At 41.9% G+C, this 15,902-nt stretch overlaps 1 protein-coding gene across 1 annotated transcript in view; it reads left to right on the forward strand.

Moving 5' to 3' along the window:
• ADCY7 (adenylate cyclase 7) overlaps positions 1-15,227 on the forward strand; it is a 72,922-nt gene extending 57,695 nt beyond the window's left edge. Inside the window, exons 20-28 of the mRNA XM_081963268.1 lie at positions 1,596-1,637; positions 2,712-2,872; positions 3,757-3,838; positions 6,591-6,746; positions 7,864-8,010; positions 9,903-10,010; positions 10,194-10,308; positions 10,461-10,585; positions 11,448-15,227. Of these exons, the coding sequence (XP_081819394.1) occupies positions 1,596-1,637; positions 2,712-2,872; positions 3,757-3,838; positions 6,591-6,746; positions 7,864-8,010; positions 9,903-10,010; positions 10,194-10,308; positions 10,461-10,585; positions 11,448-11,585 (1,074 nt within the window). The 3' untranslated portion in view covers positions 11,586-15,227. The remainder of the gene's footprint in view (positions 1-1,595; positions 1,638-2,711; positions 2,873-3,756; positions 3,839-6,590; positions 6,747-7,863; positions 8,011-9,902; positions 10,011-10,193; positions 10,309-10,460; positions 10,586-11,447) is intronic.
• Positions 15,228-15,902: the final 675 nt, after the last annotated feature.

The following is a 15,902-nucleotide window of genomic DNA, read 5'->3' on the forward strand; positions in this document are numbered from 1 at the left end:
GTGACTTTGGAAATGTTTATTTTGTAAAAAAAAAAAAATCTCATGCATAACTTTTAGTTAGTGAGGGGGGGAAGGGTCATCTTTCCAGGCAGTTCTCAAATTACAACCAGGGGTGGGATTGAAAAATTTGAGCAACCAGTTCTCTGCCTGGTTGCTGGGTGGGCGTGGTCATGGGGGCAGGACCTAATTGGCTTCATGCACCAGAGGGGGGGGGGTGTTTTGCCCTCCCCGGGCTCCGGAGCCTTTCCTTGAGCCTCCAGGAGGGCAAAAATGGCCTCCCCCAGGCTCCGAAGGCTGGAAACAGACCCGTTTCTGGACTTCCGTTATTTCCGGTAGGCCCATTTTTCGGCCTCCCAGAGCCTCCACGCAGGCCCTGCACATACCTGGCGTGATGGACAGGCTGCGTGGAGACTCCTGGGGAGAGGTGGCGGGGGTGGGGAGGGGGCCTCAGCCAATCCTTGCAACTACCGGTTCCGCAAACCAGATTAAAATTAACATCCGGCAACATCCAGTTGAATCCCACCCCTGATTACAACCGTTCATTTAGTGACGGTTTGAAGTTTATTACAGCGCTGAAAAAAAAAGGACACATGTCCATGTTTCACATTGACAACCATTGCAGCGTTTCCCCATGGTCACATGATCAAAATGTGGGCGCTTGGCAACTGGCATGGACTTACGACAGTTGTATTGCCCTGGGTTCAAGTGATCATCCCCATTTCCAACCGTCCCATTCAGCGCCTTGACAAGCAAAGTCAGTGGGGGAAAACCAGATCCACTCAATGACCACATGTTTCCGTTACCAACTGCAGTGATTTGCTTAACAACTGTTGCCGGAAAATGAAACACTTCACAACTGCCTTGCTTAATAATGGTTAATTGGAGCTCAATTGTGGTCATTGAGTCAAGGGCAATCTGTAATTGTTATCGTCAGCCCCACTGGAAAATATTTACAGGCAGACTAGAATTACACTTTATTGAGATTAGGTGTAATAATAAGGCATTTATCTTCCCTCCTTCTTATATTCCAGTAAGTCAGGAAGGAGCCGGTCTGAGCCCCTTCCGGTGGTGGGATTCAGCCAGTTCGCACCTATTCGGGAGAACTGGTTGTTAACTTTCTAAGCTGTTTGGGGAACCAGCTGTTGGAAGAAATCTCATTTTGTTTTTCTCCACTTTACAGGGCTAATCCTGTAAGTAAGGCAGGAAGAAACATTCTGGTGTTGTTTCTAGCCTCATCTTTATTGCCCTGCTTACAGAAACTGCCTCTCCGGTTAACTCTTATTACACTGTCACAGCTAAGGCGAATCACCCATTGATCTGAGTGACGTTGAGTTGGCCACGCCCACATGGTCACATGACCACTGAGCCATGCCTACCCAGCTGGTCATTAGGGCAGAGAACCGGTTGTTAAATTATTTGAATCCCACCACTCCAAATATGACCAGAACTTTCCCAGAGCTACAAAATATTTTACCCCTCTTGCATATTTCTGTTAATTTTTCCCCTTACAGATTTGCTTGTGTGAAGCTCAATTTATCACCTCAGTAATTATTTATGTTTTTCCTCTCCCCTCTGCCCCCCACCCCAAAATACAGGTGTCAGGAAACAGTTCAAATACTGAAGTTATGATTTACCCGGTGAGTGAAGATGAATGTAATATTTTAAAAATATAGATTTTGGGTCCTGCCCTGAGCAAAAGGCAGTCACAAATGTATCAGGTTTATGCAGGTAGACTTCGCTTAGCGACTGCATTGTGCAGCGACCATTTCAAGTTATGACCCTGATGGGAAAAAAAATAATGTTACAACCATTACACTCAGGTCAGAGATGGGATTCACTTCCCTTCCCTACCAGTTTGCAGTGCTGGCGCATTACATCGGGGCAAGTGGGCGGAGCCTCGTGCAGCTGTCGCTACCGGTTTGTCCGAACCAGAGCGAACCGGCTCAATCCCACCCAATCTGAATCAGGTGTAGGATCTGATCTGTTCCCATTTGAAGCCATGCTCTTGAATTGCCATCTTAACAGACACATGGTTTCTGTAAAGTTGTGCCTGCTTCTTCACAACTGTGCAGAGGACATGTGTCTTTTGCTTGGCCCTATTTGCTTAATTTCAAGATGCAGTGTTAAATAATTGCTTGTCTGTCAGGAGGCACAGGGACTCAGTGGCTCAGTGGCTAAGACGCTGAGCTTGTCGATCAGAAAGGTTGACAGTTTGAATCCCTAGTGCCGCGTAATGGAGTGAGCTCCTGTTACTTGTCCCAGCTTCTGCCAACCTAGCAGTTCGAAAGCATGTAAAAAATGCAAGTAGAAAAATAGGAACCACCTTTGGTGGGAAGGTAACAGCGTTCCGTGCGCCTTTGACATTTAATTGTGCTGGCCACATGACCACGGAGACATTTCCAGACAGCGCTAGTTCTTTGGCTTTCAAACGGAGATGAGCACCGCCCCCTAGAGTCGGGAACGACTAACACATATGTGCAAGGGAACCTTTACCTTATGTCAGGAGGCATCCAAGCATTTATATCAGGGCTGGCTGGGGAATTCTGGGAATTGAAGTCCACAGCTCTTAAAGCTGCCAAGGGTGGATGCCCCTGTAATTTATCTATTGAGACGCACAATCTTATAACACAATAGTAATAATAAGCCCTCTGCTAGTAGTCTGACATGAACACATTTGCTAACTCTTGCTTAAATCCTTCTTTTTACACCAGTATTATGCCTACTGCTGCATTCTGGGCTTCATTGCGTGCTCCGTGTTCCTTCGAATGAGTTTTGAACTCAAGCTAATGTTGCTCTCAGGAGCCATTGTGGGGTATTTCATCATATTTAACAGCAATCCGAATCTCACCTGCGACCAGGAGTGTGCCAAGAGGTAGGAAGGGCTTGATATCTCAAAAGTAACTCTGCTGGGGGATGAGGTGGGGTGAAATCCACCATGAAGTCATATTGGAAGAGATCAAGTTATTCAGGTCTGTTGGGACTATTTTAAGATGCTGTTTCCCACCTGAGAACTTTGTGGGAGTGCCTGTTGGCTTGCACAGGACGCTAAAAAATGTGATAAGGGCCCACTGGATTGTTTATTTGATGTCATTGTAAATAGCATCTGCCCAGTTCCATTCTTTGCTTTGAGCATGAAAATGAAAGCTCTAACAAGTTGGAAGTGACCTCACATTTCTCCCTTCCTTCCTTCCTTCCTTTCCTCCCTCCCTCCCAACACCCTCTCTCTCTCCTTCCTGCTTTCTTTCTCTCTCCTTCTGTCCCTCCCTCCCCTTCCCCCTCCATCCCCTTCACACAAACATGCTTTCTCTCCCTCTCCTTCCTCCCTCCCTCCCAACACGCTTCCTTTCTCTTTCCTTTTCTTCCTTCCTTCCTTCCTTCCTTCCTCTCACAAGCTTTCTCTCTCTCATTCTGTCCCTTCCTTCCTTCTTCCCTCCCTCCCAACACAATTCCTTTCTCTTTCTTTCCTTCTGTTCCTTCCTTTCTGCCTTCCTCCCCCTTCACACAAACATGCTTCATCTCTCCTTCCTTCCTTCCTTCCTTCCTTCCTTCCTTCCTTCCTTCCTTCCTTCCTTCCTTCCTTCCTTCCTTCCTGCCACTTCACTGTTCTCTTAAGGAAAATACTTTTTGCAAATATTAGGGCAAGTTTTCTTTCCTAAGCAATGTGCAGTTCAGACATTTGGACCTTTTCAATCATAAACACGTGTATGTCATTGTAATTGTTCTAATTTGGTTTTTTTTTTTAATTTTCTACTTCAGGCTTTTTATAAAAAATCCCAGAGTGATGATCAATTTGTACCTGGCACTCTTTTATATAACTCTGGTTTTGTTGTCCAAGCAGGTATGGATTTCTTTGTGACTTATGTTCTATAGCTCCTCAAATTTTCAGCCCAGTAACTGGGGAAGTTGACTCCAAGACCGAGACGTGTCTTTCCGTCAGTCATTATTGTCATTGTTGTTCTTTGCATCTGTCATTGTCACCATTGTTTGTTCACAGAACAAATGTATCGAATGACAATATACACAATAGAAACTGAACTGTGAAAAATTAAAACATAGATCTCCTTTGTAACAACTCTGAAAATAATCCAACCATATTGCAAAGTTTTCCCACAGTCCCCATGGTGGAACGGTGTTAGGTGACCTTTTCTGGGAATTCTGAAATTCTCAGAAAACTGCCAGAGGAAATGCATTTTCTTCCATAGAATAGCCAAAGAGTGGTGATACTAATCCAGAGTGGCAATGACCATGTGATGAATAACTCAACAAAAGATGGGGGAGAAAACTGGGGAAAGGTACTAAAACAATAGAAGGAAAAAGGAGAAAAAAGATTGGAAAGAAAAAATATAGAAATTACAAGAGCAACAAAAAAAGCTAGGCGAATGGGTGAAGAGAACAGAATATAAGAGAAGCGAAGTTCCTGAGAGACTAAGAGAAAATGGTTGAAAGGAGGAAAGAAGGAAAAGGATTTACTAGTAGAATAGAATGAAATTTGGTAAATATAGCTAATGGTATATAGCCAATATGATGTGAGGGAAATAGATTAATACTATTAACTGTTTATAATTAAGTGAAATGTTTGCTATATAAAATTAAATTTGAGGACATATGTTATTGATAGTAAAGCAGAATAATAGATGGAAATGATAGATGAAATTTGAATAACTTGGAGAGGCAAATAATGATATTGTTTATAAATCAAGAAGAAATTAAAGTTAAGCTGGAAAATATGGAATGAAAATAAGATGACTGAAATGTGAAATGAAAATATGATGTAAAATGAACTATGCATAACAGAAGATGCAAAGGGGGAAAACCCAGACAGCACTTTGCTTATAAAAGAAGTTAAAATGTATAATAAAAAAAAAACTTTGGGGAAAAAACAAAATATGAGGTTGATTCAACACACCCTCCATGGTGGAGCAGGACTTCTCCTGCAAGTGAAAAGCATTGTTGGTAGAACATAAAGCTGGATGGGGACATCACAATGGAGTTTTGTCATTGTTTTCTTAATGCACAACTTTAATGCTCAAAAATTACATTGAAAGAAGACAAGAGCAAACCTTTTGAGCCATGGGGGTTGACAATGGAAGATATTGAATCAAACAGATTCCCTTTCCACCAGAATATTGTTTTCTGGTGGAACTCCAACTAGTTCGTTTGGTACATCTGCTCCCTAATAGTGGAAATATATTATCCCTGTGTAGTGACACACACACAAAACCAAAAAGAACAAATCCCAGCCCGTTGGTACACACATAAATCATTCATTATAGTCTAATTTTCCCCTGAAAGGCAGGTTTCTATTTTAAAACTGTGTTTAATTGTTTATCCCAAGGCATTACTCGGGGATGTTCCATATTGAATTAGCAATCATTTGATATTCTTCTTCTTAATAATTTTACTTGTTTGAGCTGTATGCCTATGAAGCCGCTATGATTGCGTGGATCTGAGCTTAAATCCCCATATGCAAGATGCGGGTCTGAATAAATTTGGGGCTTTTATATTAAAATATAATGAGGCAAATTATCCATCAACAACCAGTTCAGGAAAAAGAATGAACGGTGATTTAGCTACGGAGGCTTAAGTACCCAAAAGTGGAAATGGACCGTGTTGTGTTTTTGTTGTTGTTGTTGTTGTTGTTAAGAAAATACAGTGCCTTACCCACTTTAGAAGCACAATTTATTGTTTATATTTGTTGTATGCTGCCTAGAGTTGTTTGCTCGTGAGATGGGTGGCTCTGTAAATTAGATATAGAGATAGATAGATAAGTAGGTAAGTGATAGATAGATGAGAGAGAGAGAGAGAGAGAGAGAGAGAGAGAGATATGATAGACTTTTGAGGGATAGATAGATATAAGATAGATGATAGGTGGGTGGGTAGGTAGGTAGGTAGGTAGGTAGGTAGGTAGGTAGGTAGATAGATAGATAGATAGATAGATAGATAGATAGATAGATAGATAGATAGATAGATAGATAGATATGTTTACAATACAATACAATAGCAGAGTTGGAAGGGACCTTGGAGGTCTTCTAGTCCAACCTTGAGAGATAGATTTTTGAGAGATAGATAGATGATAGATGATAGATGATAGATGATAGATAGATAGATAGATAGATAGATAGATAGATAGATGATAGATGATAGATGATAGATGATAGATAGATAGATAGATGATAGATAGATAGATAGATAGATAGATAGATAGATAGATAGATAGATAGATAGATGATAGATAGATAGATGATAGATAGATATAAATGGTAGGTAGTTAGGTAAACAGATATAGATAGATATAAACTAGATTAAGTAGGTAGATAGATAGACAGATACGAGAGAGAGAGAGAGAGCGCAATGACAGATGTTTGAGGGATAGACAGACAGACAGATAGACAAAGATGATAGACAGATCCTATGCATGTCTACTTAAAAATAAAATTTGTAGGAATCATTGAAACATGCAGATCAATCAGATTAAGGGCATTGTATCTGGCTTGTCATAAACCAATTGTGTCCTAGCCTTCACAACATCAATAGGGGATAAACTTTGTATGTGTTGCTGATAGTTTTGGTAACTGTCTCTTTGTTTGCAGATAGACTATTATTGTCGGCTGGACTGCCTGCAGAAAAACAAATTCAAAAAGGAACACGAGTCATTTGAAACCATGGAGAATGTAAACAGGCTACTGCTGGAAAACGTCCTTCCAGCTCATGTGGCGGCTCATTTTATTGGGGACAAATTAAACGAGGTACGCAAAAAATTTGTGTAACGTTACGTGGCAGAGGTTCAGTTGAAGATGCCGGTAGCATGTCAGTTGATCTTGAAGAGCTCATTCACTGAAGTTGCCCTCAAGTTAAGAAGAAAGCAGTAGAGTCCTAGTGTGGTGGCCCGCCAGCGGCCAGTGGAGCTGGCAGCAGATTTGGACAGTGAGGAGGAAGATGGATCCAATCCTGGGGTCTGGGGAAGGCTCTGATGAGGGCTCTGTGTCGGAGGCATGGAGGGGGCCAGAGCCGTATGCCAGTTATCAGCTGCCTTCAGAGTCAGACATCAGTGAGGCAGACGAACAACTGGAGCCTGTTCCCGATGTGCGCATGCACAGAGTTGCCAGATGAAGGGAACAGCTAAAGAACAAGGGTCGACTTGGGAGTAAGGCCACAGGTGGACAGTGAATGGTCCTTCCCATAGGGAATAAAAGAGGAGCGAAAGTGGAGTTGCAACTCTGCAAATGCACACACTGGGAACAGGCTCCAACTGTTCTTCTGCCCACTGATGTCCAGCTCTGAAAGCAGTTGATAACTGTCAGACGGCCCTGGCCCCCTCTCTGCCTCTGACACAGGGCCCTCATCAGAGCCTTTCCCAGACTCCAGGACTGACCCATGTTCCTCTCCAACTTCCTCACTGGGTGAATCTGCTTCCAGTTCCACTGGCTGCTGGTGGGCCACAACAATCCTAAAGCTGTGTGGTGCTCTTTTGAGGAATACGCCACATAAGTAACACTCATCCTCCTCATCATGTAGAACTTCAAATTTTGTAAGAACGATATTCATCTTTGGGAGTTACTTCTCAAGCGCTCATGGGGCGCTATAGATCCTCAAGGAGTGACCAAAGAGGCACCACCAAGGAAAACAGATTGGAAGAAATACGGTCTGTCTGTCTGACCCAAGAGAAGAGTAACACCCTTTGTGACAAGCTCCTTTGTGTAGCATCCAATTTTTGACTTGTGTGCAATTTCAGTGGGCTAACTAGAAAGGAACTTTGTGTGTCTTTGTTGCCTTGGTTAACATGGGGTGGTGGTTGGAGGGGGTGGGAGTAGAGCATTAAGTTGAAAGCAATTGTTCATGAACCTATTACTGCACATCCCTCAGGACTGGTACCATCAATCTTATGACTGCGTCTGTGTCATGTTTGCCTCGGTCCCTGACTTCAAGGTATTTTACACTGAGTGCGATGTCAACAAGGAGGGGCTGGAATGTCTCCGTCTCCTGAATGAGATCATCGCAGATTTTGATGAGGTAAGTCCTTATTGACTTTGGCTTCTGCAGGCCTGTCTCTCAACCTGGGCAGTTTGAAGATGTGTGGACTTCAACGTTGGAGAATGCTTGAAGCCCACACGTCTTCCAAGTTGCCACAGTTGAGAAACGCTACTCCACAAAGGTTGATTTATTACTTGAGAACTCCGAGAATCTTCTCCTGAAATATTTAGCAGCGTTTGTTCATCGGTGTGAACTAGGCCTCAGGCTTAGTAGACGCCATCTGAAGCAGATGTTAGTGGAAGATAAGACGCCACTCCCACAGGAGGTTTTGGAAGTTGGTGGATGATGGGTGTGTGTCGGCATGCGACAGGCCCAAGCTAACCTTTGTCTGAACTGGAAACTAATCAGGCCTGAGGCTAGTACAGATAGTCCTTGACTTACAACCACAAATGAGACCAAATTGTTTGTTGCTAAGCAAGACATTTGTTAAGTGAGTTTCGCCCCATTTTATGACCTCGATTGCCATAGTTGTTACGTGAATCAATGCAGTTTTTAAGTTAGTTACGCGGTTGTTAAATGAATCTGCCTTCCCCATTGACTTTGCTTGTCAGAAGGTCACCAAAAGTGATCACATGACCTTGGGACTTGGCAATCGGCTTAAATAAGAACCAGTTGCCAAGTGTCCAAATTTTGATCATAAGTCACTTATTTAGTGCCATTGTCACTTCGAATGTTAAATATAACCAGATTATCTGTAATTGAATAGGACACTGACAGGGAAATAGCCAAAGGGAGGCAGTGGCTCAGTGGCTAAGACAATGAGCTTGTGGATCAGAAAGGTGGGCAGTTCAGCGGTTAGTATCCCTCGTGCCATGTAATGGAGTGAGCTCCCTTTCCTTGTCCCAGCTTCTGCCAACCTAGCAGTTCGAAAGCACGTAAAAAATGCAAGTAGAAAAATAGGAACCACCTTTGGTGGGAAGGGAACAGCGTTCCGTGCCCCTTCGGCATTTATTCATACCGGCTATATGACCACGGAGATGTCTTTGGACGGCGCTGGCTCTTCGGCTTTAAAACGGAGATGAGCACCACCCCCTAGAGTCGGGAACAACTAGCACATATGTGCGAGGGGAACCTTTACTTTTAGGGAAATACCATAGTTGTACATTTGACTGGAAAGCTGAACAACTATTTGTGAGGAAGAACTTTTGTCAAGAAAAAAAATGAATGGTTGTGTCAATGAGGTCAACAGGAGTCAAGTTTGATTGAAAGGGTTTATTATTATTTTTTGACCTGTTCAAGTTTAAAGAAGGAATCAGTTGGGAACAGTGGGAGGGAAAGAACATAATTCATTTGTACCCCATAATATTTTGCACCAGAATGGCTCCAGATTCCATTCTTTGCATCTTTAAATTGGAAGAATATCGGAGCTGGTTCTTCTGACCTTCTAAAGCGATTAATTAGACAATATTGGGCCAAATGAACAAAAATAACTGAAGACTTCCTACATTAAGCTGGAATATTGTACAGTATTTTAACTTTATTACTTTACTATTCATGTTGAATTGATACAGATGAACAGTTGGAAGGGACTTTGTAGATTATTTAGTCCAACCCCCTACCCAAGCAGACCCTACACCATTGGTAGCCTCCGTAACTAAAAAAGTGACAAATTTAAAAAGTATGGCTCGTTTACCAGCATTTTGAGAGTTGGAAGCACCCATAAAACCTCAAATTGGGCAGATTAATCACGTAAATTATATCCTTAAGACATCTGCAAAAAAATATATGAAAATATTACACTGAATTCAGTGTCTGCTGAAGCTCTTTAACCTGAGTTGGCTAATTTGTCCAGAAAATGTAGCCTTTCGTACCACTATAAAGTGAGATAATTGACAACTCCTAAATGCTATACACTTTTTTCCCTTTAACAGCTGCTGCTAAAGCCTAAGTTTAGTGGGGTTGAAAAAATCAAAACTATTGGGAGCACGTACATGGCAGCATCTGGACTCTGTGTGGTACCTGGACAAGAGAATAATGTGGTAGGTGTCCTTTTGAAGGGTTCATTCCTCAGAACAGTGTTTCTCAACTTGAAGATGTCTAGATTTCACCTCCCAGAATTCTTTGAGCTGAAGTCCATATATCTTCAAGTTCATGTCATATCATAGTTTTGAAATAACCTGCTATTGAGTGCCATGGCGTGTCTCTTCCCACCATCTGTTTAGGATCAAGAAAAACAGTGTGCTCAAATTGGCATCATGGTGGAATTCGCAATGGCCTTGATGACTAAACTAGATGGCATCAACCGCCATTCGTTCAACAATTTCCGTCTACGCGTTGGTAAGTTTGGGAAGAGGTGGGCATCTCCCAGATCCTAAGAGTGCTATGCTACTTTATTAAGAAAACTGAGAGTTTTTTTCCAAGTTTGGATCTAACCTGTGTACATTTTATATCATACATTTATTTTCTCCTTCATCGTCCTATTTATGCAGGCATCAATCATGGACCGGTAGTAGCTGGTGTGATCGGTGCTCGCAAACCCCAATATGATATTTGGGGAAACACGGTCAATGTTGCCAGTAGAATGGAGACTACTGGAGAACTTGGAAAAATCCAGGTAAAAGAAGACATGAAATTTTGGGTTTTAATAGAAGGAAACCTCAAAATAACTATATGTAGAACATGGAGATAGCAATAGCACTTAGACTTAATGAACTTAGACCTAGTGAGATTTGAAATGCCAAATTGCAGGCAGCTGGCAGTCAGCAATAGCAGCCTGCAGTACTACACTTTAACCACTGCGCCACCAGGCCTCATAACATAAGTTCAGCCAAGCCAGGTAGCTCTTAACTACCATATTTTTTGGAATATAAGACACACCTTTTTCCCTCAAAAGAGAGACTGAAAATCTTGGTGCGTCTTATACACTGAATACAGCATTTTTTGCCTCCTGAAACCCCGCCCCCTTCACCAAATGGCTGTGCAGATCCTTTAGGAGGCTTTCAGAGTGCTCCTGGGGGTTGGGGAGGACAGAAATGAGCAAAAAACGGGCCATTTTTTGCTCAATTTTGCCCCCCAGGAGCACTCTATAAGCCTCCTAAAGGCTATCCATGCCCTTTTTTTGACAAAACACAGGCCCATTTTCACAAAAAAACAGGCCGTTTTTGGGAGGTTTGCAGAGTGCAAAACCTTTTCTTTTAAATTTGCCTCTTCAAAACCTTGGTGCGTCTTATACTCTGGTGCATCTTTTACTCCGAAAAATATGGTACTGAAAAATATGGAGGTTTTTTTTTTTTTGCCACAGCTCTTGGGATTTGTTCCTACGATCCATATTTAGCTTTGACCGTGCAAGTCAACTTTACTGATTTTATAACTTCTTCTAGACGTGCCAGCAAAAAAAAAAAAAAAAAAAAACAGGGTCCAAAATCCATATTAATTGAGGATTTTGAATGGCCTCTCCATTTTTGTTTCACGCACAGGTTACAGAAGAGACGTGCAAAATCTTGGAGAGCTTAGGATATGCTTGCGAATGCCGAGGTTTGATTAACGTGAAGGGAAAGGGAGAATTGGTCACTTACTTCGTCCGCACCGATACAGCCAAATCTCAAGTTTTTTGACCCGAACGAGAAGAATGCTGATATATTACGGTTGAAATATCTCGACGGACTTTGCTTTCAATTTTTAGCAACTGTTAACATTTTGTCTCCTTCTGTAAAAAGGAGTTTGTGCCGAATGACAATCCGTGCTGGGCGTTTTGCATCTCAAGAGAAGAACGCAAGAGGTTCTTGAAAGATGTTTACAGTGGTTGAGTCTACAGTTGAGTCTAGTTGCGTCTACATTTGAGTCTAGTTGAGTCTACCTGATGCCAATTTTTGTTTCCTGCCACAGAGGACTCAGGAATTTCTGTGGACTGGCAGTCAAGCAAGAGGATTGCTTGGTTCAAGGTGTCGTCCTCTTCTGCTCCCTCCTTGCCTTTTTGTGTGGGATAGATTTGACAATTGCGATAGCACTGCCTTGAACAAAAATCAGACGACAAAGAGACCAGATTGGAGACTAAAAGGTCCTTTTTAGGTGGAATTGTTAATCTGCTCTGCCATTAATTTGTGATTCCTCCTCTCGTTGTCCATTAGAGCCACCCTCAGATCTGCTGCGGATGTCCCAAAATGGCAATTCTGCTTTTCTCTTCGACTAACATTTTGTGACTCAAAAAAACCCCACTTTTTTTCTTGCACTCCTTCTATCCTGTCACAAAATAAATGAGACCTATCTGTTTTCATCGCTACTTACCTCATTTCTGTTCTAGAAAAGAACAGCTAAGAGAGAAACTTCCCCAGCTGAAGCATTTTCTGGAATTCACTTCTTGGGCTTGGTACCAAACACTTGAGGATCTGGGTCTTAAATGTGCTTATTTTGAAGGACTCTGGGAAGCCCATTTCCTTCCTTTCTCTCTCATTTGTCTTTGCAAGATGCTATTTTTGAGTTCAATAGCCATTCGGCGGCCTATAATAATGTGGAAATTCCTGCATTGTCACTGTAAAATTCAGGTACTTTCTTTAAATAGCAAACCCGCTTATATAAATTATGGGCAGCTTTTACTACAACTGCACTACTAATCTTAAAACAGAATGATGGATAATTCCCGGAATGGGTTGCGGTGTAGAGAAGGTATTGTGCCATTTTTTTTCTTGGTGGTCAGTAACACCCTCATAATTTTGAGTGATGTGTAGAGCATTATAGACGATGTTTCCATGTCCATGGCAGCTTCTATACCAACACCGCACAGTAAGTAAGTGTCCGTATCCTACTGCTGAATTTTATCTTGTGTATGTTTGCGACCAAAATGAACGAGAAGCAGGCCGAGATAGTCCTTGACTTACGACCTCCAATTGCGACCAGAACTTCCATTGCTAAGCCAGGTGGTTATTTTTAAGTGAGCCGTGCCTGATTTTATGACCGTATTGCCATGGTTGTTAATCAATTATTGTTAAATGAGTCACAGGGTCGTTAAGCGAACCCAACCTTACCATATTAATTTTGCTTGTTGGAAGCCAGCTGAGAAAGTGGCCAATAGCCATGACCTTGAGATGCAACAACCACATAGGTTTCCAAGTGCCCAAATTTGGATCGGGGAGATGCTGCATTGGTTGTGAGAACAAGGACCAAGTTACTTTTTTCAGGGTCGTCGTAAATCTGAACGGTCATTCAATGAATGGTGGTAACTTGAGGTCTACTGTGTCCATGCCAACAATGTTTCTTCCCGTTATTCATTTCAATTATTTCAAAGTAGGATTCTGCTTTTCGTGTCAGGAATCCCGAAGAATCCCATTGGATTCTGTTTTTGGAAGGGTTACTAATCTTTACCATCAACTGAAGAGTTGATTTTGACCAGGTGTGAAGCCGCACAACAAAATATGACAAAGCTCTGAGGCCTTTCAGGAATTGGCTTGGGGAGGGAGAGAGAACCCATGTCTTTAAAGCACAAGAAAAATGTCACTCGTGAAATAAAATTATTGTCTTGAAAGATTCCACAGCAATGCTACCTACTCTTCTGACCTACCGTGTTTCCCCAAAAATAAGACAGGGTCTCATTTTCTTTTGACACCTGAAATAAGCGCTTGGCCTCATTTTCGCGGAGGTCTTATTATTTTTGAGGTGCAGGAGGCGGCGAGCGTTGTTACCTCATGGCTGCTGCTGCGTTGCAATATTTTCAGGGAGGGCTTATTTTAGCGCATGCACTCAAAAGCCCGATTGGGCTTATTATCTGGGGAGGTCTTATTTTCAGGGAAACCGGGTAGGCTTCACCAAATCACGAAACAGACTCCTGGTCCTGAAAAAAAACCCTTTTTATTTGGCTAATGTGAATCCCTAGCATTCATATCCAGCAAAGTCCCGGCAAACAGTCTTTCAAGGGTGAAACAGTTCTTATCAGTCCTTGAATAGTGGCCAAGCCAAGGAAATACTTGACAAGGAGTCTCTCAGATAAGCAAATCTTCCCATTAACGAACTAAGTGTCTCCTGCAAACACCACTCCCCCTTTTCTCCTATTTATTTCCTATGTTAGGGGCCATTCAGCGCCCCCTTGTGCCTTTCCCCCCCCCCCGAGTCGACCTCTGTTCCTTAATTGCTCCCTTCTCCTGATAGCTCTGCGCATGAACACATCGGGAAGAGGTTCCAGCTGTTCTTCTGTCTCACTTATCTCCGACTCCAAAGGTAGCTGATAACTGTCAGATGGCCCTGACCCCACCTCTGCCTCCAGAGCCCTCATCAGTCTTCCCCAAACTCCAGGACTGGCCCATGTTCCTCCCCCATCTCCTCACTGTCCTGGCCACAACACCTACATTCCTACAAATTAGTGTTTTTTTTAGGTGGGACTATGGAATTGGACACACAACTGCAAAAAAAAATGGTGTTTTGTTCGACACCGCTGGTATTGAGCAAAATTAGGGCAACCGAATGATCTGTTTGTGCATAAAATCTAGGACAAGCAAGAACAAAGGAAAGTGTTTATTTAAGATGATATCTAAAGCACTAGTGACTTACGTTGACTAGTATTGTTAAGAACTGCCTATATTTTGCTGCTGTTTTATTTCTGCTACATCCATTTGTGTCAAAGCTTTTTAGAATGCATTTTAGATACAAAGGTATATAAATCTGAAGAAATTGGAGTGTCCTTAGAGTGAATCTATTAATGAGGTCTGATCGTATTCAATTTTTTAAAAAGTTTCACGGGCCAGTTCAATTGACTGCAAATCCTTTTTATGCTAAGTGTGCACCCTTATTGTGTTCATTATAATTACTGTGTAATTAATACGTAGAGGATAAATTTCCTATGTTTCATGATGGGAACAAACTTCTAGTGAGGTCTTACTATAGATAAAGGACTTTTAGAAAGTCTTAGGCGATTAAAGTAGATTATATTTGAGAGTATTAAGATAAGGTAGTCCTGGGTAGTTTAAGGTCACTGTCTTTGTAATAACTGCACGTTCATGTCAATTATTACTTTTCCTTTTTTTTTAATTGTACATTTATTACAGGTTTGGTTTTTAAAATAAAACACAGAAGTTAGAAAGTTTTGGTTCGGAAATTACCGTCTAATATTTCAAATCATTGTGAAACAACTGCTCTCAAATGTATACCATCAGAAACGTTTGCGAAATCTTCAAATTTTCTCTTTTGCATTATATTGCGGTCCAGACAACTGGTCTAAGCTATGTTGCTTCCACTTTTTAAGTTTTGTGTATTAAAAGTTTTGTGTTATTTGATGTTATTTCTTCTGTAATTTATATACAAATATTGTTCTGATCTAGGCTTCCTGAGAAAGCATAAATCACAATCTTAGTCCCAAAAATCCTTTTATTTATATGGCTGTAAATTAACAATCCTCACAGTCTGTGAAGATTCTGACAGATGTCTGCTCGAGTTGCCACAGTCTTTCAGGGAAATGTTGATAAACACCCACCTTATCTCCTTTGGAATGCTGCCAGAGACCTAATTGCCAAATGCAGAGCAAGGCCAAACTTAGCAGAGTAAAACAGAACTTTTCAAAGCTTGAACCAACTAGATTAACTAATTACTTCCTGCAAAAGCTCACGACAAAACCCCCTTTTATTAATTTACTTGGAATTCTGGTCATTCACATCCAGCAAAGTCTTTCAAGCAAGGATTTACAGTCACAGACCTTATCTGGCTTGGAGAGCTGCCAAGCCGATATCTGCAAAACTTGGCAAGGAGTCTCAGAGAGTTTCGAACCAATTAAGCGAACTAATTTTATTTCCTCTGGGAGGGGCCATTCATCATCCATCAGTGGCCTTACTCCCAAGTCGACCCCTGTTCTTTACCTGTTCCCTTCGTCTGGCAACTCTGCGCATGCACACACCGGGAACAGGCTCCAGCTGTTTGTCTGCCTCACTGATGTCTGACTCTGAAGGCAGCTG

The sequence above is a fragment of the Natrix helvetica genome (genome assembly GCF_964273705.1).
Source record: "Natrix helvetica genome assembly, chromosome: 10".
Lineage (NCBI taxonomy): Eukaryota > Metazoa > Chordata > Lepidosauria > Squamata > Natricidae > Natrix > Natrix helvetica.